The following is a 22,559-nucleotide window of genomic DNA, read 5'->3' as shown; positions in this document are numbered from 1 at the left end:
TGGGTTTGTGGCTATGTTCTCCGCCACCCACCTTGGCCTAATTGCTATAAAAAGCCTTGCTTGTTTACCCAGTCTGAAAGGCAACTGCTATCATGAATCCTATTTAGGCCAAGGCATTCAAAGTGAATGGCTTTCATCTCCCTTTCTATACCAGATGTAAAAGAAGTGGGTGGCAGCGCTGCAATGATGAGCTAGGCAATGTGGGTGGAAGTCCATCTATGTGTGTGAAGCTGGCAAATTAAGGGCATTACTGCACTTACAATTTATAGTGCTATAATTGCTGCTCTCTCTCTCTCTCTCTCTCTCTCTCTCTGCGTGCTGACATACGACATTGTCTTTATTCAGCTAATATTTTGGAATAATGTACTTTTTTAAAAAAAAACACTTTTTTGTCTACTGCAAAAAAAAAAAAAAACTTTTGAGAAAGTTCAAGATGGTCTGGACCTTCAGTATTTGTGTGGCATTGGCCACAGCTTCTGTGTGGAGGGGTTGTGGTGGTCGTGTAAGTTTGGGAGGGCGGTCATCTGTTTCGTGCCACTTCCCTCTGTCCAATACAAACTGTCAGTTTGCGAACTCTGTTAAGAAGAGAGGGCAGATTGAGACAATGGTGCCGAGCCGAAAGTACTGTTCATGACAGCAATTAGACAAAACTCCATCACAATAAGCATGCTCGCCATTGCTGAGGCAACCATGTGGTTTCTCTTCTAATCTCCTATACCCCCCCCCTCAAAAAAAAAGGTTAATTCTGCAACACTAGGCATTAAATCCTTTAAACTGACATTTTACTGGGCTGAAGAAACATGAGGGAACATAAGGGCTGTGACTACATCCACTGAACTTTTCTACCATTCACGTGGAAAGGAAAACCACACTCTCATTCTTGAATATTAAACAGTGACATGTGAACAAAGTTGCAGACAATCAGCTACAATTCACTCTCTTTTAAGATGAAACAGCAACTATGCTGCTATAAATACAACTATATACGTTATGAAACTATGCACTATAAAGCACAGGAAAGCCCCTGACGAGAGCAGAAGTAGCTTACGAATGAGGTGCACATAGAGAGCACCAGGGATCCTTGGTTCATTTTGATACTGAGAGATCACAGAAGCATAATCTATGCACAAATATGTATTTCCCATCTAAGGAATTCTTCCTAAAGGTTTGTTCCTAAGGTGAGGATGAGAACATGTCCTGCTCTTCCAAACAACTGTCATATGGGTCTTTACTAAAAGGCATATTTGAGTAACTCACCAAATCTTAACGTGGGAAGCCTATGACAGAAAGGAGGGCAAATGGGAACAATAAGTCCCCAAACTCTGCACTGGCACAAACTGGTGTGCTATAGGAGAGTCTGAAGTCTACCTTGGAAACAGTAAGCATAAACCACTCTGGCACTCTTAGGGCAGCAAAACTCCCATACTGCAGTGGTGATTTCACATCCCTTCTACCAATAGCCTATAACCTTGAGGGAGGACATAATGATACATTAGAATTCCCTGGCACAACTTGCAGTAGATCTGATGGGGACATGGGAATTTCAGAACATCGACATTGTCCAGAAGGAGAATGCTTTAGCCAGTAAGATGCTGTCCAAGGTTCTGCCCTTTACTTTGAACTGACTGACTGACTGACTGACTGACCTTCTCTGGACATCACCTGCTTCCCCTGTGACCCTAAAGCTCCCATGGAACGGGATGATTGAACTTAAACTAGGAGGATCAGGGCTGAGTAGAATCAGCATTAGTTACCTCTCTCCATATTAATTGTGATAGTTTAACATTCCGCAAGATCTGTAAGAGTCTTGGGAGCCGAAAGAAACATCAAGAACAGATTTGCATGCTGAGGAAATTCCCACCTTTGGCGTGGTGTGTTATCAGCCACTGCATGCAGTGATTAAGGAATGAAACAGAGGGCTGAGGGGGTGGGTCCTTTGCTAATTATTAGGTCCCTTCCCCTGTCTTGCTTATGGTCTTCAGGCCCAACTGATAGTGCCAACCGAGTACTTAGGGGTCAGGAGTGTTGAGGAAGCTAGCTGCATAAAACTCCCAGTCTGTACAAATCTTTTGCTCAGATTAGCGGCTGTCCCAGTGAAATCACTTTGGCATTCTTTTAATTTGTATTTTTCACAGACAGTCAAAAATTGATTAAAATTTCCTCAATCAATTTCTCTGACTAAGGAGCTCATCTGGGTCCCTGCATGTATTAATTAATTCACTTCGTTTTCTCAATTAGGTAGCATTCAAAGTCAGGAGGAACCCAGAAAGCTATTATTATGAACTTCTTTTCTCCGGGAAGAATAATTCAACACACTTCCTATATTTTCTACCAAGTGAGTACCTGAGATTGGTTATTGGTAAGCACTGCTCTTGAAGATGAATGACACATTCTGATAATGTGCCAGAATACATAATAACTCTAGATGGAAACAACACACTATTTGGTTTCAATCAGTTATGCTGCATATTTAAAACAAAGAAATCAGTTTTTTGTGTAGTGTTTTTAAAGAAGCACGTTTTTTCTTAAATTTCCTGGGGCATGAATGTTTTCTGCAAGGAAACAGGGGCTATGAAAAGCAAACATGGAAGAAAGATTTCAGCATTTTGCATTTCATTGTTATTAAGCAATTTACTGAAAACCCCTTACTCTGCTCATAGAATGAATCAATACTGGAAGAAATTAAAGCACATACTTTCAACCATGACAGCCTTGTAAGTACTGTGAAAGAAACAAGTTATAGCCGTAAGAAAGTGCTGTGAGAGATGTCCAAGTCTGACAACCCTTGCCTTAATAGGAAAAGTAAATGAAAAGTAGAAACAAGATTGCTCCTTGGCTAATGTGAATAATAGGATTTAGACTCCCTGTGTTGAACCATATTTTTAAGATACTCCTTCTCCTCTGTTACTATGCACAAAGGTGGATATATTTCGGAATACTGTAATTTTGTTTCTCATTCATAGCAGGGTTTTTGTGTTCTTGGTTTGCCCAACCAAGAACATGCCCACTGCTGTAAATTAAAGTAGGCTCTGAAGTGTTTGAGTGGCTTCAGTTAGAAAAGCAGTTCAGCATGGGCTAGATTTCTATGGCAGGTATATTATCATTGTTAAGAGCTGGAAGGTTAAAGTCAATTTCCTTTGTTGCCCGCTCCTCTTTGCATCACTTATAAAGTTTACAGAATAAAATATTGCAGCTACTTCTCTTCCATGTGTTAACTAAGTTGGTTGCCACCATCTTTCTGAGTTAAAGCGAAATTGAAGCTATAATTAAAAGGTAAAAGTACAGTATAGGAGCCCTGGAAGGTTAGTCCGGTCGAAGGTAACTAAGGGGTGCTGTGCTCATCTCGCTTTTCAGGCCAAGGGAACCAGCGTTTGTTCACAGTTTTCCAGGTCATGTGGCTAGCATGACTAAACCACTACTAGTGCACAGAGGACCATGACAATTGCCGGAGCACATGGAAACACCATTTATCTTCCTGCCACAGTAGTACCTGTTTATCTACTTACACTGGTATGTTTTCGAACTGCTATGTTGGCAGAATCTGGGACAGAGCAACAGGAGCTCACCTGCCATGTGGATTCGAACTGCCAACCTTCCGATCGGCAAGCCCAAGAGGCTCAGTGGTTTAGATCACAGCACCACCTGCATCCCAGTAGGCTATAATTACATTTACCTGGGAGTATTTCCCATTGAAGTCAGAAGGACTCACTTCTGAGTAACAGTTGGGTTGGCCTGTCTAGGTTGGGGGGCAGCAGTGGCATATGTGTTATGTTATAAATGTGTAACAGCCCACCCCTCCCCCCCAAAAAAAAATGTTGGGTGCAACTCAGCACCTCTGCTCCAGCCAGTTTCCATACTGCACAGAAGTTGCAAATTCTTCTGGACAAGAGTTGTATTTTACATAAGCGGTCAAAGCCATTCTAACGGTTTCACCAGTTTGGGGGGCCACACCCAAAGACATAGCAGTTTGAGTGGCCTATATCAAACAAAGGCCAATACAGTGGTGTTAGTCAGGCGGTACAAATTTGTAATTATATCTGGCTGGGAAGCATGCAGCTATCCTTTGTCAGTCATCTACACTATACTACCAAACCCTCAAACGTCATGCCAATGAACTGTTAGTTAATGCTTAGTTTTGAGTTATCTGTCCTTTGGTTCAGTACATGCAACCCCATTCTTGTGTTCTCTTCAACACCAGCCTCTCTGGCCACATTACAGTAATGTCCTGCAAGTTCCAAACATACGCTTTGCTCATCCAACTCTCCGGAGTCCAATAGAATGACTCTGAGCAGCTACCTTGTTGTGTCCCACATGCCATTGTAATGCAAACAGTCTGCAAGGTGTGTTTGACTTGATGCTGGTCTGAAAAGAGTATCTTATTGGCCTGAATTCTGGCTCTCATGTGTCAACTCTTCTTGGATGGCTTTCTCAGGGTAAAAGGACAAATCAAATTAGGGATATTGTCCTTGCCCAAATTTGATTCTGGCTCCATTTATGCCTCTCTTAGTGGGAAATCAAGGTGTGTTAGCACTTCACATTCATTCTTGGCTTTCAGGCAAGATCTGAAGGAATGGCCAATTATATGCTTTCTTTAAGAGGCTGGAATCTAATAAGTTTGGTGCTTTCTCTTCTTATTAACTTCACCAATCACTTTGCTTGAACCTGCTAATGGGCAAGAATATACATTGCTTCTCCTCTTTGGCACTAATAATTTCCTGCTAGTAGCAATCGCCTTCAGCATGCGCTTCAAGTAAGGCATAATCCATAGTTTAGTTTGCTGCTATCTATACAGCCTTGGGCTGAAATTGCAGTCTTTTGTCATTGGTTATGCAGAGTTCTTGAGCACAAGGAAGAGAAGGAGGAAAAGCAAAACAGCAGGCAGCCCCAAATACGAGAGAGAGCAAGAAGAAAAGCAAAGAAAATATGTCTCAAATCGGTGCTGAAAAATATGCACAAAACCATTATTAAAAAGAGCGAACTGCAGAATAGCTTTTGATTGAAACCTTCCCAGGAGCACAATAATTCAATTAATATCAGGCATTTCTAGCAATGTGGCATCTCTTAAGAGTTGGAGAAGGAAGCAGGACAATGGGATAAAGGAAATAGGAGCCTTACAAAAGCATGAATAGAGGGCAGAGGATTGAGGAAAGTGGTCACTGGTAGGAGTCAGCAAGTTCACACTGAAAGGAAGAGAGGCAGAAGAGGTCAAGGTGACAGAGTAGGAATTGAAGAGGCAGAGGGAAATGGTTCAGAGCAATAAACAGAAGATGTGGAAAGAGACGCAGGATGGAAGTCTGAATAAAAGTGGGAAATGAAGACTGGAACCAGTATGTGGATACAGGTGGCAGCAGCATAAACACACGCTGACAAAATGAATATTTTAACGCGAATCACTTCCATGTTCACACTGAATGTTAAGCAAAACTGACATTTGCTATATCAGATTTGTTAACCTTGATTCCATACTTGGGTCGGTTCTGATATCCGAAAATCAGGGGAAAAACTCCTGGATACCCCCAAGCACTGTGCTGATGCAACACTTCGATATAATTCAAACTGCATTTTGCATTGAGAAGATCTCCTGAAGCATTTTGCAGACGAGGAGGAGGAGCAGAGATAGCAGAGAGTTCTGTTGGTAGCAAAATCAGGTGAAGCTGAACATTCTTTGCTTCTCCTAAACAGACACACACACACTCTCACACCTCTACCTGATAGCTAGCATATGCGCATGTATGAGTTTCTGAGGCTTATCATCCTAACTTACAGACAGCGATAGACTGTTTGTTCAATTTTTATTTGCTCAGGCATTTCATATGATCTGAAGAATCAATTGTCCCCTTAGCGTGTGATACACATTTTGGCAGGCAGGCAGGCAATAATCAACAACAAGTGACAGCTTCCATTAGCCCCGGTAATAGCACGTGGGGTAGCCGTGGTGAAGCGTCACATTTCTAGCTCTGTATAAGCTAGAGATAAAAACTGGCTTGTTTCCCCTTCCAGCTTTTGTGTGCCTTTAGTCCACTTGAATACCAAACTAAAAGCCAGTCTCAGATTAGAATGCCAAGTCTCAAAAAAACCCAATATAGTTGTGATGTCTCTGGCTTCCATTAAATTATGCCTGAGCCCTAATGATTGCCTTATGAAGAACATGTATCAGACATACAATCCTTAAAACCAAGTGTTTGCATAGGCCTTGTCCTGCCAAGCCTCCCTGGCCAATGTGCATCCTTGACAGTACTGCACAGACTCTTCCAAGGCTGCCCTACTTCAATCAAGGTCCATTGTTTAGTATCAGAGACAGAAAACTTTCACGTGCTTCTCCCTTGGGACAAAACCTGCAATGAATTCTCCCCTTACCATTCCTGTTTCTCAACTCCGTTGCCTAGGCTGATCTTCACTGCACCATCCACCTTGTCTCTGGTTTCCCTGTTCCTGAACCTCCCTATCTCCCGGAATCTTGTCCCAGTCCTCAGTCTGTCCCACAAGAAAGCTACTATTGTCTCTAAGGTCTGTTTGAAATCTTAATCCCAGCCAAACAGCGAACTTACACTTCTCTTATGGAAGATGGACTGCAAGCATTCTGAAAACTTTCCCCAAGGGGAAAATCAGTGCAGGAGGCTTGCACAAGCACAATACTGTACATAAAATAAGCAAATTGGCATTCAAACACATATAACTGAAAGTTATAACTCTTGATGAATGAAAAGCATCTGGCATTATTTCCATACTTTACCTTTCCAAAAAAATAAATTGAAATTTTGCTTGCCTACACCTTTCCTGTCAGATACACTAGGTGGCACTATTGCTGGAGACGAGAGGGAAACTGAACAGGGCTGTCAGCCTTGGAACAACGTGTGCTGAGAATGCACATGGAAGTCACACGTCCGTGACTCTGGAGCAAAGCTCCTGCCCTGAGCAGAGAACTGTGACTTTAGAAATAAAGGGTTTGCTGAGCCACAACCGCACAGCGGTGTCAGCTGCAATCTCAGGCTAATTTCCCAGTTGTGCAATCATATCTTGCAGCCTGGAAATCTCCGCATTGGTTGTTTATATGTATGAGATCTTTCACCTCAGCTTGCTCTAGAATATACTGTGTACATAATATCCTGAGAGCACCATTTTTATGGCAAAGCTGCTTCCCGCACTATTTAACAACACAGAAAGGCAGACCACAGCAGACACTGGGATGGGGTGGGACAAAAGGTAACAGTTGCTGTTCTTTGGTCTTTACCACCTGCATTACTACTGATTTACAGCAGTGAGAAGAATTAGGGCTACGTAATAAAAATGTATAAGAAACCACCCATGGTCTCTTGCTAGTGGAAACATCTCCATGCATCAACATCGCTAACTGGTTTTGTTGTTGTTCAGTCGTTCAGTCGTGTCCGACTCTTCGTGACCCCATGGACCAGAGCACGCCAGGCACCCCTATCCTTCACTGCCTCTCGCAATTTGGCCAAACTCGTGTTAGTATCTAACTGGTAGTTTTCACATAAATGCAAATATGGTTGCACCCTCAGTTTACCTAGCCACAGGAAGGCACATACTTCCTGTACCTCTCTTCCTAAAGCACATGGGTTGGAGTTTGTGCAGGATATTGGATCCCTGATAATTTTAAAGGATCTTTTTCCTAGGTCCTCTGTGCATAAAGTAACATGGAAGGCAGGTAGGCGTTTTCAGGGCTGTGCTGTCTCCAAAACTCAAAATTATCTACCACGTTATCCTGAATTCTAAGCATATTTCTATATATTGATGTGCTTTGCACTATTTATTTTGCTTCACGAGGAGGAAAAAAGAAATACACCCGGCACTGAAGCCCCTTCTTTCTGACTGCTGCTCTGACCTGGAGATTTCCGCAGCTCCTGCCCACTTACAGACAATCCTATCATCACTCCCAATGAGGACTAGAAACTTGCTTGTTATTAAAAAAAAAAAAAACCCTGAAATTCCCAGGATACTTAATTCTGCACTCAGTACCAAAATCCATGTTTGATTTTGTTTTTCCTGCACTAATGCAGAATTTTGGGATATGCACAGCCCCCCATAAATTTCGTCTCAATGGCTTCAGAGGCTGACTGCTTGAATTCAATCATTATCTCAACGTCCTAATGATATCTGGTGGAAAAAGCTTTAAATCAATATGAATGAACTTCTGTTTCACACCTGCCAATGCAACAAATATTCACAGATATATGCACCATCCTGGGACTTCCTTATTGATAAACTTCATTGTATTCCTTTATGCAAACTTACAATTTGTTGGTTTTGTATCTATGTTGGCAGATAAGCCATTTCTTGTCCATCTGAGCCACAGATCCATTCTTTGCTACAAATAGCACTGCAGTAAACTCCAGCTTCTGAGATGCAGTAGTTGGTATTTCAAAGGTTACGATGATGGATCCATTCTGCCACCTAACGGAAGAAAGGGTACATGTCCTTTGCATAACTGCACGAACTGGAGCAAATTATAAACATTCTTTTTAAAAAATATAATACTTCATTATAATGCACAAACATCTAACATTTATGAATAAGAGGCCACTTGTAAGTTCAAGTTCCTAGTGTCTATAAGAGAACATTTGTCTATATTTAAATGGGAGTATTGTGAACCTGATAATATTTGCCCAATATTGCACAGGCACAAAGACAGGAAAGAAATAAGCAAAACTCTCTGGGCTAAGCAACTGTCAGGGGCTGGGTTTTTAGATCAAGTTGCCACTAGGAAAAGGAAGAAGTGCAACTATCATTCATATAGGCAGCTCTGGTTAGGGAAGTTTTTAATGTTTGATGTTGTTGCTTTCTTATTAATATTCTGTTGGGAGGCGCCCAGAGCGGCTGGGGAAATCCAGCCAGATGGGTGGGGTATAAATAAAAAAATATATTATTATTATTATTATTATTATTATTATTACCATTTAAAAATAAGCAGGCAGGTTAGACATACCGTAATAATACAGCTGACAGGCAACTCTGCTCACTTCACCTTCTGGTGATGGTTTGCAACCAACCATGTGGCAATTGCAGGTTTAGCCATGCCTGGTAAAATAAGACTCCCGAGGGTAGGGTAGACCTAGGAGGCTTCATTTATTAAAAAGCATGTGCTGAGTGTGCAGAATACTACACTGAAACCCAGGGCCGGATTTAGGTTTGATGAGGCCCTAAGCTACTGAAAGTAATGAATAGGGCCCTTTATATGTCCAGCTGTCCTTTGTCAACAACAAATTGTTGCTGTTTTTTGTGTTGAATATATGCTATATGGTAATTTATGGACCTAATAGGTATCTAAAGCCATTTGCACATAAAATGTGTATTTTATCAAAGTAATTGTTGAACTGAAATACAATTAAGAAGTATATTAATAGTGATTTTTTTGGGGGGGCCAAGAAAGTGGGTCCTAAACTATAGATTGTTTATCTTATACGTAAATCCGGCACTGCTGTAACCCACTGCAAAGCTTCACAAGCCACAATTTTGCTCCTTTATGTCTGTCTCCATAAGATTATCTGCTGTTAGTGTTCTTCTGGATGCAGAGCATGTGTTCCCTGACCACAGCTGCCCTTACAGACATCCCTCTTTTAAAGGGTGGAGCCAAATGCCCATGAAATGCAAGAACTACAAGTACATGCAGTATAAGCCATACGAGTCTATATGAAGCTGAAATGTATACACAATAAGCCAAAGGCCACTCACAACGATAGAGATTGGTGATAACACAGTGAATCCCAGCCATTGTCTCTACGTCAAGGCTAAACAAATGAACTTCTCGATTAGTCCTTGGCTGAAAGGACTGAAAAGGTTCTCTCACGGAGGCGCTGCTGTTTGCAAACTCGCAGAAGGCAGGAATAAACCCGGGGTGGGGTGGGGGTCGGGGAATTGAGGAAGAAACTAGGAGGCATTTAAAAAAGAGAGAGTTATTTTTAGCGCGGAGGGAGCGTCCAAAAAATAAACCAAACTCTCGTACTTTGCAAACCACTCTGAGCAGCCAACAGAAGATGGCGCGGGAACAGGGCGTGTAGGAGGCGTGGGAATCACCAGCTGTTCACCAAAAGCCTCGAGGCAAAACTTGCCTCTCTTCTATTGGTCCCTTTTCCTATCTGTTTAGAGAAAAGCGCCACCTCTTTCCCCTCCCGATGTTGTTGGTTGGCTAGTTCGTGGATTTAATTGATACTGACAGGACAGGGGCTCAAGTTATCTATATCTATATCTCTGTATCTGTATCTACAATGAGAGTTCTTCTCCATCACTTTCTCAAGGTTGGAAGTAATAAATGCTTATAGAGGTCCATGGAAGAGACCGCAGCATTTTAATGTAGCTGTGGCCGAGTGTGAGCCTCTCCACTCAGAAACAAAACTTGTTTCTGACAATGTCTGTGCCAGTTTGGTCCACTGCCCCCCAAACTGAGAGGGAGAAGATGAGCTGCCGCTTGCAAGACTTGTGGCATCTTTGCGTCCCCTGATGCTGTGCATGTTTGCTCAGAAGTAAGTATCACTGAGTTAAATTATTATTATTATTATTATTAATTCAATTTATTTACCACCCTTTATCAGAAGATCCAAGGGCAGTGTACAACATTAAAAACACATAAATACAGAACATCAATGATACAAACATAATAAATACATAATGACAGACAGCCTAATCACCATCATCATAATAGCAGTCCACTCCCCCACACTTTCGCAGGCCATAGATTATATGGCCATTGGCCGGGCTAAAGAGGAATGTTTTTGCCTGGTGCCTAAGGTTTACAATGAAATAAGCATGTTTCAGCCATAATGGTTCAGGTTAGAGGAAGGTCGGCGGTTTGAATCCCCATGACGGGGTGAGCTCCCGTTGCTCTGCCCCAGCTTCTGCCAACCTAGCAGTTCAAAAGCACACCAGTGCAAGTAGATAAATAGGTAGCGCTGCGGCGGGAAGGTAAACAGCATTTCCATGCGCTCTGCCTTCTCCATGTGCCAGTAGTGATTTAGTCATGCTGGCCACATGACCTGGAAAGCTGTCTGCGGACAAACGCCGGCTTCCTCAGGCTGAAAGCAAGATGATGATGATGATGATGGTGATATTTTATTTGTACCCCACCCATCCAGCTGGGTTTCCCCAGCCACTCTAGGCGGCATCCAACAAATATTAAAATACATTAAATGTCACACAAAAACTTCTTTAAACAGGGCTGCCTTCAGGTGTTTTCTAAATGTCAGATAGTTTATTATCTCTTTGACATCTGATGGGAGGGTGTTCCACAGGGTGGGTGCCACTACCGAGAAGGCCCTCTGCCTGATTCCCTGTAGCTTTGCTTCTCACAGTGAGGGAACTGCCAGAAGGCCCTCGGAGCTGGACCTCAGTGTCCGGGCAGAACGAGGTCCGCACCTCATAGTCGCCTTTAACTGAACTTAACCATCCAGGGGTCCTTTACCTTTTTACCTTGCCAGGGCGCATGCCCCAAACCCCAAGCAACAAAACACCCTTCGGGTTGTAGTAAATATCAGTCCATTTAATTATCCTGTTGGCCAGCTCCCTCCAAATCCAGAGCGAGAGTTCAGTGGTACGCAGAAGTTTATTTTATTTAATAAAATTTATACACCACTTGATTTTTTAAAAATAAAAAAGCTCTCAAAGTCGTTTACAAAACATAAAACAGTGACACACACACATACACACACAGAGTGCTTTTTTCTGGGGGGACACAGAGGTAACTAAGCCTAGGGGTAGTAGAGTACCAAAGCTTTACTCCTCAGCTGATGAGAACAACTGCATCGTGCATGCCCACTTCAAGTTCAGTCACAGCCTTTTTAAAAGGAAGGAGAGGCTGTGGTAAAGTGAAGTTTATGTCACAGCAGCAGCTGAGCCAAATTGCACCACATGCAAGTTTGTTGTGAATCTAAGTTTGGCCTCACTGAGGGGCAGTATTTCAATAGGAGTAGGAAAATAAGAGTACCCTAAACATTTTTTCAGATTAAAATTCCCTCAATTTTCCTCAAGCATCTGGGTAGGCTACAGTTCCCAGCACCGTTAAACTACAGCTCCCAGGATTCTCTCGGGGGGAAGCCAAGGGCATGCAGACTTATACAAAAAAAAAGAGCGACAGGCGCGTTCCGCGAGCTAGTCTGTATGGCTACCCGGAAGCTCCCTACAGAGGAAACGCGACGGCGGGCTCCTCTACATTTTCTTAGCTCTATGAGCCAAAAACCATCACTTTTGCTCCTCGCCTTTCCGCGTTCGCGTTCCGACAAAGCGAGAGCCTCCGCGGCCGCCGTACGGAAGTCGAGGGGGCCGGGGTGGGGCCAATGTAGGCCAGGGCCGCGCGGGCGGGGCCGGGGCGATGGGGAATCTGTTCGGGCGCAAGCGGCGGAGCCGGGTCACCGAGCAAGATAAGGCCGTGCTGGTGAGAGCAAAGAAGGGGCTGGGAGGCAGGGAAGGCGGCGGCGGCGGCGGCTGCAGGAACAGGAGCAGGAGCAGGTTGCTGTGACTTGAGTGCAAAAGGCTGCAAGGTAGCCAGCAAATGTGTGCTGCAAAGGAGCCCCTGTGCCTTGACAGAGCCCGGAGCCGCATTTATCCCGCGTAGACCCATGTTTCCACCGTATGTGACATGCCCACTTGCCCTGTATTTATTTATTTTTTGGCAGTTTGTTGGGGGTGTGGGGAGAGAAAAGTGGTTTTTGGCAGGTGCGGTTTCTCCTGCATGGGGTGGGGGTGGGAAAGCCAAAGATCTCTCTCTTAACACAGCTGTTGAAAGTTAAAGGAACTTTGGCTTCTTTCCGGACTGGCTACACTTTCTGTTTCTCTCTAAAGAAGAAAAAGAAAGAAACCCGAGCAAAGGACGGAAGTCGTGGTGATGGCTGTCGTGTTCCGGATTACTTTGGCAGTCAGGTGGAAATACTCCCAGGCGGGTACTTAAGAGCAGCAAAGCACTATAGAAAAAAAAATCAGCCTTCAATTTAGCAGCTTGCCTAGTAACAGCCACAGGTGACCAGGAATTGCATGCAGGCGAGTTCGTGGGGTTTCGCTCGGGCAAGCGAGCGGGCTGTTGGAGAAGGTGCTACAATGCTCCATCTGCCAGCCTGCCTAATTCCCGGGCGAGCTGTGGAGGAAGGAAAGCCTATTTGCCCATGACCAAGCTGCTGGAAGAGGGACAGGTTGTGCTGTCTCCGGTTGTGCTGCCTCTCTTCCACAGTTTGTTATAAAAACACTACCAAGAGGTTATTTGCCTGCATGTTCCTTACTGTCTGGAGGAGTATCATAGAGTTGGAAGGGACCCTGTGGATCATCTAGATCAACCCCCTGCAATGCAGGAATATGCTGTTGTCCTATACAGAAATCAACCTCCAACCATGACATTATCAGCACTGTGCTTCTCCCCTTCTTCACAGCCAGGATAGAAATGCAGGCTCATCATTTTTTGGGGGGGGGGGTCCATTTGGAAGGCTAATATAAATAGTAGCATACTATGTAGAGTGAGAAGTTTCAAGGTGAAATAAGATGCCCTCAGACTCTGAGGGGATAAAGTCACAGTGCTTTGGGACTTATGGGAGCTCTGTCTGGTGAAGTCTTGAGATTCCCTGTTAGCACTGGATGATCATTTATATAGAGCTGGAATATCTAGGTCAATATCTTAGCCACAAATGTGTTCCCTATCCTTGACCATAGTTTGTGAAATAGGAAAGCAGTTGTGCAAGCTGCATCCTAAACATAATTTCTGAAACGTTTTTGGAACTCTTTGCTAGTAGGAGAACAATCTCCAGAGTTTGGACGAAAGCTAAGGCCTCCACTACATTAGAGACACCCACCCACATGATGGAGAGGATTTATGTGCCATACCTGCTCACCAACCCCCAATCATCTCAAGTCCCTTTGAACTGTTAGTGACTTGCTTATGAGCAAGCATGTTTAGGATTGTGCTGCCATGGTATCTGTAAATGATTATAAATAACACTTGAATACCATGTCTATAGTGTGGAATGGTTTTTTTGAGTGTCAGAAAGACAAGGGTTTTCAACACAAAGAGCCTGTGTTCAACCTGTCACATTCCAACTCCTTGAACTGCACCAGAGATGGGGAACCTGTGGTACACCAGATGTTGGGTTCCAGCTCCCATAATATTGGACCATCCAACATGCTAATGGAGTCCCAGCAACATCTGGAAAGCCACAGGTTCCCCATCCCTGGTGTACATAGACTTGTGACAGCTCTCCAGGATTTCAGAGAGTCCTTATCTGGAGATGCTAGGGATTGGCTGCTTTGTCATCACACCACTTTATTTCGCCACTGCATCTGGTGTATTCCAGCTATGGCTTTGTTTTCTGCATTTTTCTCCAAGCACATTTGAAAATGCTTCCTATCTTGGCATTGATTGCCAGCCTCACTTTCAGCAGTGATCGGCTCCACTCAGGATCCCCTATCATAGAATCATAGAACTTTAGTGTTGGAAGGGAACCGGAGGGGGGGGGGGTTCAGCTAGTCCAACCCCCTGCTGTGCAGGAATCTCAACTATATCATATCTGAGAAATGGCCACCCAACCTCTGTGCAGATGGTTCTTCCAGACTAAGTGCAGAACCTTACATTTGTGCCTATTGAAATTCACTTTTGGTCCAGTTCTCCAGTCTGTTAAGGTCAATAAAACCCCTATTCCATCTTCTGCGGTATTAGCTACCCTTCCCAGTTTGGTGTCATCTGCATATTTGATAAGCACCCCCTCAGTTCCTTCAATCAAGACATTTATAAAGACATTGAACAACATTGGCCCAAGAACAGAACCCTGTGGCTACTCACTCTTTGAAGATTTGCATTCACAATTGAATTTAAATTCAGGGTCTCAGGGTTACTCTGCAGTATCCGTTCTACTATTTAGGGTGTCCCTAATAATGTAGAGGTGTCAAAAGCTAGATGTAGCCATCTGAATTGGAACTGTACTTGGTAAAGCATAGCAGTGTGTATGTCCATTAAGTACTGAAGGGAGGGTCTTTGTCTTAATGCAGTTCTTACTTAAAACCAGCTGCTTGCCAACTTTTTCATTTAGTTCTTAATAGTCTCATTTAGCCTGCATACTAACAAGAGGTTAGTAGCTCAGTGGTGAGAAACCCATGGCCTTTTAGTTATTAGCATGGCCAATCATCAAGGATGGTGAGAGTTGGAGTCCAGCAATATCTGGAGGGTCAAAGGTTCCACATCTAGCTGAACATCCCCCCTCCACTAGCTACTGCCCTGGGAATACAACATCCCCATGCTCCACTAGCTGAACATTGTGCACCAAATCTGAATTCCACATACTGTTTTGTAAGTCTGGAATATCATCAGATAGATGCTGCTGGTTTTATTGTGCTGCGGCCTGAGAGCAAAAGCAATTTGACCAACCTGAAAGAGGAAACACATGGTAAAACACTCTCAAACTTTTATTGCCTCTCTCCCACCTTCTCTCACACCTCTGTTTAACTTTACAAGGTGGAACTTTCAGCTTCTTCTGCTGTTTTTTTGCAGCAAGCCAAAATGGGAATAACAAAGTAGGTTTGAGGGATCAGGTTGCTGGGCTTATAAGCAGGTCTGCCTTAAAGGAGATATTGGTTATCTTTTCCAGTGGTCATCCTACCAAGGCTTGTTGGTGCACCTTCTAATGGCCAATTTATTTTCTCCTGTAGCAACTGAAACAGCAGCGGGACAAACTAAAGCAATATCAGAAAAGGATATCGCTGCAGCTGGAGCGGGAGAGGGCTTTTGCTCGGCAACTATTAAAAGATGGCAAGAAAGAGTAAGTCATTCCAAGTCACTTTGCACCCTTTCCATACTAAGTTTATGGGCTGGTTCAGAAAGTCAAGGTCTTCTCAGTGAGATGAACCACAACTGCCCCTGTGGGCCCTCTTGTATGGGAAAAGCTTGAATTGACATGTTGCATTCCACTGACAATGGCTAAATGATTCCCATTATTACAACCCGTGAAGCATTTACTTGAAGAAACTGGCTATGGGAAGCTTTCTTTACAAATGCATCCCTGGAGAAAATTGAGGTGCATTGTGTAGAAACCTTAAATCTCTTGACTGGTCATGCTAGCTGAATTATATTTATTGCTGGTGAAGCGTTCTAACTACCTTGGCTCAGCCTACATAATAATGCAGTGCTAAAATGAATATTTTCATGCATAAGGTTCCAGGTTCAGTCCTTGGCATCTCTAGTGAAACATGGCATGGATAGGAGCTACCTTGGTACTAAATGTACCAGGAATTGATACAACCGATAAGGGAAAGGCTGTAGCTCAGTGGGGCAGCCTGCACAAGGTCCCAGGTTCAATCTCTGGCATGGCCAGATAGGGCAAGGAAATAATCCTGTCTCTAAGGAAAGCTGCTGCCTGTCAGAGTAGACCAGGGTGGGGAACCAGTGGCCCTCCAAATGTTGTAGGACTCTGATTCCCATCATCTAGCATATCCAGTGGTCCAAGAAACTATGGGAGTTGTATATGAATGATAGAAATAACCCCAACAACATCTGGAGGACCACAGGTTCCCCTTTCCTGGTGTAGACTGTACTGAGTTTGATAGATCACTGTTCTGGCTTTGTATAAGGCCACTTCCTGTGCTCCTAACTCCAGTGAGAAGAGTGATTGGAAACTGCATAAGCTATGTTAAAATTTCTAAATTGGTACTATTGAGTGTTCTTAAAATGTTCCTTTATTGCATCCTGCTGGAGAGAGAGGAGTCCTTTTGACGATTGGTCACATAATGGGCAGCTTCATTCATGTGACACAACCAGCAAAGAATAATGAATCTTTCTCACAATGCCAGAAGTTAGGCATCTAATGAAATGGATTTCCCTAAGCCTGCAATCACACGGAAGGAAGCACTTCACACGTTGCAAAATTAATAATTGCAAAATTAAATACTGTATTGTGATGGCTGCAAGCTTTAATAGAAATTTTAAAGGATCAAGTAAGTAGAGAATATGCATATTAGTTTTTGCTGCCCATAATGACTAAAAATGGGACTTCTGGGTCTGAGGCAGCCTATCTGACCATCTTTAACTTATTCCCTGCTTCTGAGAATACTGGAATCAATTGGGGTTTTTTATTATTAAAAAAAAATCAAGATCAGCAAGGCAGAAATGGCTTTGGTTTGAAGGATTGTTTTCTACAGCCGGTGCTTTTTTCTCATCCTAGGAAAGCAAAGTTTCTGCTGAAGAAAAAACGGTATCAAGAGCAATTGCTGGACAAGACAGAAAACCAAATTAGCAACCTGGAACGCATGGTAATGGAGACATCCAGTGTCATTGCTTTTAAAGCTGTCATATCTGTATGCTGCTAAATTTTGTTTAATTGTGCTTAACTTCTAATTCAAGTTGTCTTAGTACTTAGTATTAGTTGGATATCTTGGATTACACCATGAATGTTTAAAGTGGTTATTTATTTATTTATCTATTTATTTATTTATTGGGTTGGATTTGTGTGTGTGTGTTTTTGCTTAGCATGTCATGTTTTAAGCTGTAATATTGGCCTGTGCTGCAGTGTTCTGCAAGCCAGTTTTGTCTGTCCCTCTTCCATTTGGCTCTATGGTGGCCGGTGGAATGTAGAGCATGCTGTCTATTGTGGCTGCGGTTGGCTACTTTCCCTACTACATATTGATGAAATGCAGCACTCGCTGACCCCCTCTGTTGACTTCTGTTTCCTTCAGGTCCAGGATATTGAATTCACACAAATTGAGATGAAAGTGATTGAGGGCCTCAAAATTGGTAATGAGTGTTTAAATAAGATGCACCAGGTGAGTGTGAGCCCAGGGTCCTTGGGGCTGTTTCATATGGGACACTGGTTGGGGCATCTCTTCTGACCAACCTTCTTTTCCTGTAGGTTATGTCAATAGAAGAAGTGGAAAGGATCATGGATGAAACCCAGGAAGCTGTGGAATACCAGAGGGTTTGTATTGTCCCTGTGTATCATCATGGAGATCCTTTTTACCATTCCAGTGCTTCATTCTTATATTTGTACGACAGCAATTCCACCCACTTGGATGCTTGAAAGTGTTTCAGTTGTGCCACCTAACTTGCTTATGAAGAGGAGTGGGGAGCCTATTTTGCTTTAACATACTGCATTGCAAACCTAGAGACTAAATTGTTCTTCATCATTGCACCTTAAGCAGGTCAGAGATGACATTTGTTCATGTCAAGAAGACTGCCGTAGAAGGAGGGAGGGAGCTGAATATAGCTTGAGTGCCAAGTGGCTGGGTCTCAGCAGAGTATTTCATAGCTTCGGATCTATGTTCCTATGTTATACCTACCCATAAGTGTTCCCATCTTACGATGCTTAAGGATATGGTGCTATTCTGGTGTTCACCAGGCAATCTGCCCTTTTCCTTTGCAGCAAATAGGTGAAATGCTGGCTGGCAGCTTCACTGTAGAAGATGAAGATGCCATTTTAGCAGAATTAGATGCCATCACTCAGGTGAGTGTTTAATCAGCAACACTGGTAATTCATTGTGGTGCTACATCTTGCAGTGCACATTTTTCATCTCACATGAAGGGATTATCCATCCCATATACCTGGCAGGTAATAAGGGGTCCTTATTATAGCTGCCTTGCATTTATGTCTTCTGAAGCCTTGAAGTGGCCAGCCCAATCTTCCCAGAGAGGCTTAAAAAAAAAGATGGTGATACCCAACCAAGTCGTTCTCAGAGCTGACCTATTGAAATGTATGGGCTTAAGTTCATTGAGTATCGCTAATGCTGGATACTGCCAATATTGAATAACTTCTTTGTTTTCTTCGCCTTCAAATGAAAGATTATTCCACACTAGTGTCTGAAGATTCATGTTTCCCCAGCTACTTCCGTGGATGCAATCTGTGGTGGAGGTTCTGGGCTGCCGCTCCTCCTGTATAACTTTGGCTCCCTTCTTAGAAGGGACGGAACTTCACTTTGAGCCATTAGACTACGTTCAAGCAATAAGTGTCGGTTTAGGCAAATGGTTGGGTCATCTGCCCAATGTGACAACAAACCCATTCAGGGCAGGCAGTTGATCAGTTTCTTGCATACAGGAACCAGTGTCTCTGTGCTGCCAGAGTTCAAGCTCAGCTTATTTTCCCTCATCCACCCCACCACTGCACCCAAGCACCAGTGCACAACCTCGTCTAATTCAGATGTCACGTAAGAAATACAGCCCCAAAACTACAAAAGCTTGGAAATGGAAAAGTGGATAAAGGATTGTCCCTGACCTCGTGTAGCAAGGTCTGATGCTACGAGAATGGCAGAGTCCTGGTGATCCTAATTCTTGGCTTGACCGCCAAAGCCAAAAGTTGTGGAATCCCTGCTGCCTAATATCCAGCGCCACCACCGATCTGGTGGTGACTGTAAAGTGTTCAAAATATTAGTCTTTTGTGATGCTTTCCACAAAATTCCATTGCTTATCAGAGTGCACAGATGAGCATATTATAAACTGCAGCAAGCACAAAATGTGGTTGCCTGATTACTGATGGGTGCCAGGCAATCAGAACATAAATGGTTTTGTAACAGTTGCACCGGCTGCCAAGGCTTTTGCAGACCCGATTCAGAGTTCTGGTTATTACCTTTAAAGCCCTGAGCTGTCTGGAACTGGGTTACTTAAAGGACTACCTACACTCATACTGCCCTGCCCATATCTTGAGATCAGGTGCTCAGACTAGGGCACAATGGTGGCCCTTCCGTTATGGAATTTGATTCCTTGGAGATCAGACAGACAGACCCCCATCCCTTGTGTCCTTTAAAGAGGACTTAAAGACCTTTCTCTTTTCCAAAGCTTTTAATGTGACTCATAGAGAGCAACTGCTTATTGGAATTTGGATTGTGGTCCTGTTGCTGGCATTGATTCCATGGTTAATGTTGATTCCGTATTGTAAACATCATATAAGTCACGTTGTGGAGGACTTTCTCAAAACGGGATATAAATCCATTAAATAAATGAATAAATAGATTGACACAGTTGTATTCCCAGAGCAATAGCTGCCACCCAACATGATTATCAAGGTAACTCACCAAGGAAGCAAAAGTGCTGCTAGAATCTTGTTAGTAACCCAGAACCAAAGCTCTAGAGCCCAGCCAAATTCTCAGCTTCTGAGGTGGTACAGGGAGCCAGCACTCCTTTCTATGCACTTGGAAGTTCTGGTTGAGAGTTGCTTGTTATCCCCAGAACATTTGTTTCACAGTGTGACTTCTTTTCTTGCAGGAACAGATAGATCTTCCAGAGGTTCCATCAGAGCCTCTCCCGGAAAAGATTCCAGGTAGTGTTGTCTGTCTTGTTTTCTTTCCCTCAATTGTGCAGCCTTGTGCTTTTGGTTGTGCCTGCACATGGGAGATTTAAGAATAAGGTTGGCAGGTGCTGTGCAAGCACCAATTCCACAGAGCGCTCTTAAAGCAGCCCTAGAGCACTATGTCAGACTCCACCAAAGCTTTACTGTAGGTAATCATGCTACAGCCCAACACTTGGCATTTGTAGAGTGCTTTAAAAGGTCCGTAGACCTTCATGTGTATTATCTTGGTTTAATTCTCACAACAACTGTAAGTTAGATCAGTTGCACTATCCCAGTATGGGGAGGGTGGGGAGAGTGGATTCACGGTACAGATGATGTTTGAACAAGACAAAAAAGGAGGCCAGGCTCTGGTTGAAAACCCTGTTGTAGCCATACAGTTGGTGTTTGGTTTGGATGTTTAAAAACAAACTCAATCTGAAATACAAGGTAGTGGACTTGTGGAGAGTGGAGGTGAGCAGCCATAGGTGTACAAAAATGACTGGCTTGGGAATTGGAAGATATATAGGGCATAGGGAGCACTCAGCAATCAATGTGTAAGTCATACAGATTCCTGGACCTCTAAAGAAACAAATAACAAAAGCTGTCATTATTATTATTATTATTTGAATTTGTATACCACCCTATACCCAGAGGTCTCTTGAGTGGTTCATATAAAAAGATCACAGTATATAAAACAAAAATAAAAGCAATAACCCTATAATACCCCCCCCCCCCAAAAAAGAGCCACATTTTAAAAGGGTATGGGATGTTGATCAGGTCAACCCAAGGCCTGGTTAAAAAAGGAATGTTTTTGCCTGGCACCTAAAGGTGTATAATGAAGGCGCCAGGCGAACTTCCCCGGGGAGAGCATTCCACAGACGGGGAGCCACTGCAGAAAAGGCCCCTTTCTCGTGTTGCCACCCTCCGGACCTCTCGAGGAGGAGGCACATGATATATTAGCCAGTATAGTGTTATATCGTATACTTCACAACTTGGAAGAACATCCTCACTTGTTGGTACTGTAGTAGTTTCATCTTTCTCTGCAGAATCTCTTGCCTCTGCCTCCCGTAATAAACTTGTATGCGGTGCAGTTTGGCCCAGCTGCTGTTGTGGCATAAACGTCAATATGCCTTACCACTGGCTCTCCCTCCTTTTAAATAGGCTAGGGCTGGACCTGAAGGGGGCATGTTGTTCTCATCAGCTGAGGAGTAAAGCTTCAGAAGTCTCCTGCCCCCAGGCTTAGCCTCTCCAGAGAGATTTGGGGAAAGTACTATCTCAACTTCCTCGTTGGCCGCCCTTAGAACATACATGGTGTAGAACTGTATCAGGGCAGCGACAAAGTGTTCCTGCTCTTGGCACAAGTATACAGGCATACAGGAGCATTTCAAATGGAAAATCACAGTCTTCCCTCAAACATGAAGATATGTTTGAGAGGTGTTGCTGTGGGGTTGGGAGCGTTTGCTTGCATAGCATCTCCGCTGTCTCCTCTAAAGGGAGCAGGTAGCAAGACAGACCAGTTGTAAGACTAGATAAAGCACTGGTCTGAATTTGGTTAACTCCTTCCTTTTTTTTTTCTTTTACCTTCTATTTACAGAAACATCGCCGGTCAGAGTCAAACCAAAGCCAGAATTGGTGGCTGCATCTTAACTCCATTTCCTGGGGGGGATCCCTGCAGGCTATCCTGGACTCCCAGCATGCCTAGGGTGCAAGAGGCTTCCGTGGTGTCCCATTGGCTCTGAACAGCCAACGCCGGAGCAGGTTTCCTGCACAGAATGGAAGCTGTAAACTGGTTAATATCCCATATCAAGATTATTTTGTAGTGTGCACACTCCCTTTTTTTGTAACGTAAACTGGATTAAATGGTGACTCTCGAAACCCTTCAAGCCAAATGCTTTCTACAGACCTGATGTCAGCTGCAGACCTGCCTCAGACGCCAGCACAGCCTCTTGCTAACTCTGCCTAAGCCCCATGGTGCCCTTTTGAGCTTGTGGGCGCTGTGAAAAGTTGCGAGCTTTCTGCTACCGTGCGGGAAGAATTGCTGGGAACCCTCTTGGCCTTCCTCTTCACTTGCCTCTCTTCAGTTATCTGGCTTTTTTCGAATGGGTTCTCTCTCTCTCTTTTTCTTTTTCTCTTGAAAGAATGGAATTTACAGAACTTTGGCCTGTACCTGAATTAGACCTTGTTACCTTGATGCCGAGATGGGAGCATCGCTTCCAATGGTAGCAACAATTGCTTGTGCTGACGTGGTAGTGGAAATACAAGAAGATTATCCTGTGTTCAGTGTGCTTCTGAGACAAATGCAGTTAATAGTTCTATGCACCACCAGGTAGC

At 43.6% G+C, this 22,559-nt stretch overlaps 1 protein-coding gene across 1 annotated transcript; it reads left to right on the top strand.

Annotated features, from left to right (window-relative positions):
- The first annotated feature begins 12,259 nt into the window (after positions 1-12,259).
- CHMP6 (charged multivesicular body protein 6) lies at positions 12,260-22,106 on the top strand. Its single transcript, XM_033138997.1, has 8 exons — positions 12,260-12,382; positions 15,631-15,740; positions 17,139-17,226; positions 17,650-17,736; positions 17,823-17,888; positions 18,333-18,413; positions 20,165-20,219; positions 21,823-22,106. The coding sequence occupies exons 1-8, from the start codon at positions 12,320-12,322 to the stop codon at positions 21,873-21,875; spliced, it is 603 nt and encodes a 200-aa protein (XP_032994888.1). The 5' UTR covers positions 12,260-12,319; the 3' UTR covers positions 21,876-22,106.
- Positions 22,107-22,559: the final 453 nt, after the last annotated feature.

Source organism: Lacerta agilis, chromosome 2, assembly GCF_009819535.1.
Source record: "Lacerta agilis isolate rLacAgi1 chromosome 2, rLacAgi1.pri, whole genome shotgun sequence".
Classification (NCBI taxonomy): Eukaryota; Metazoa; Chordata; class Lepidosauria; order Squamata; family Lacertidae; genus Lacerta; species Lacerta agilis.
This window is presented reverse-complemented; position numbering and strand designations above follow the sequence as displayed.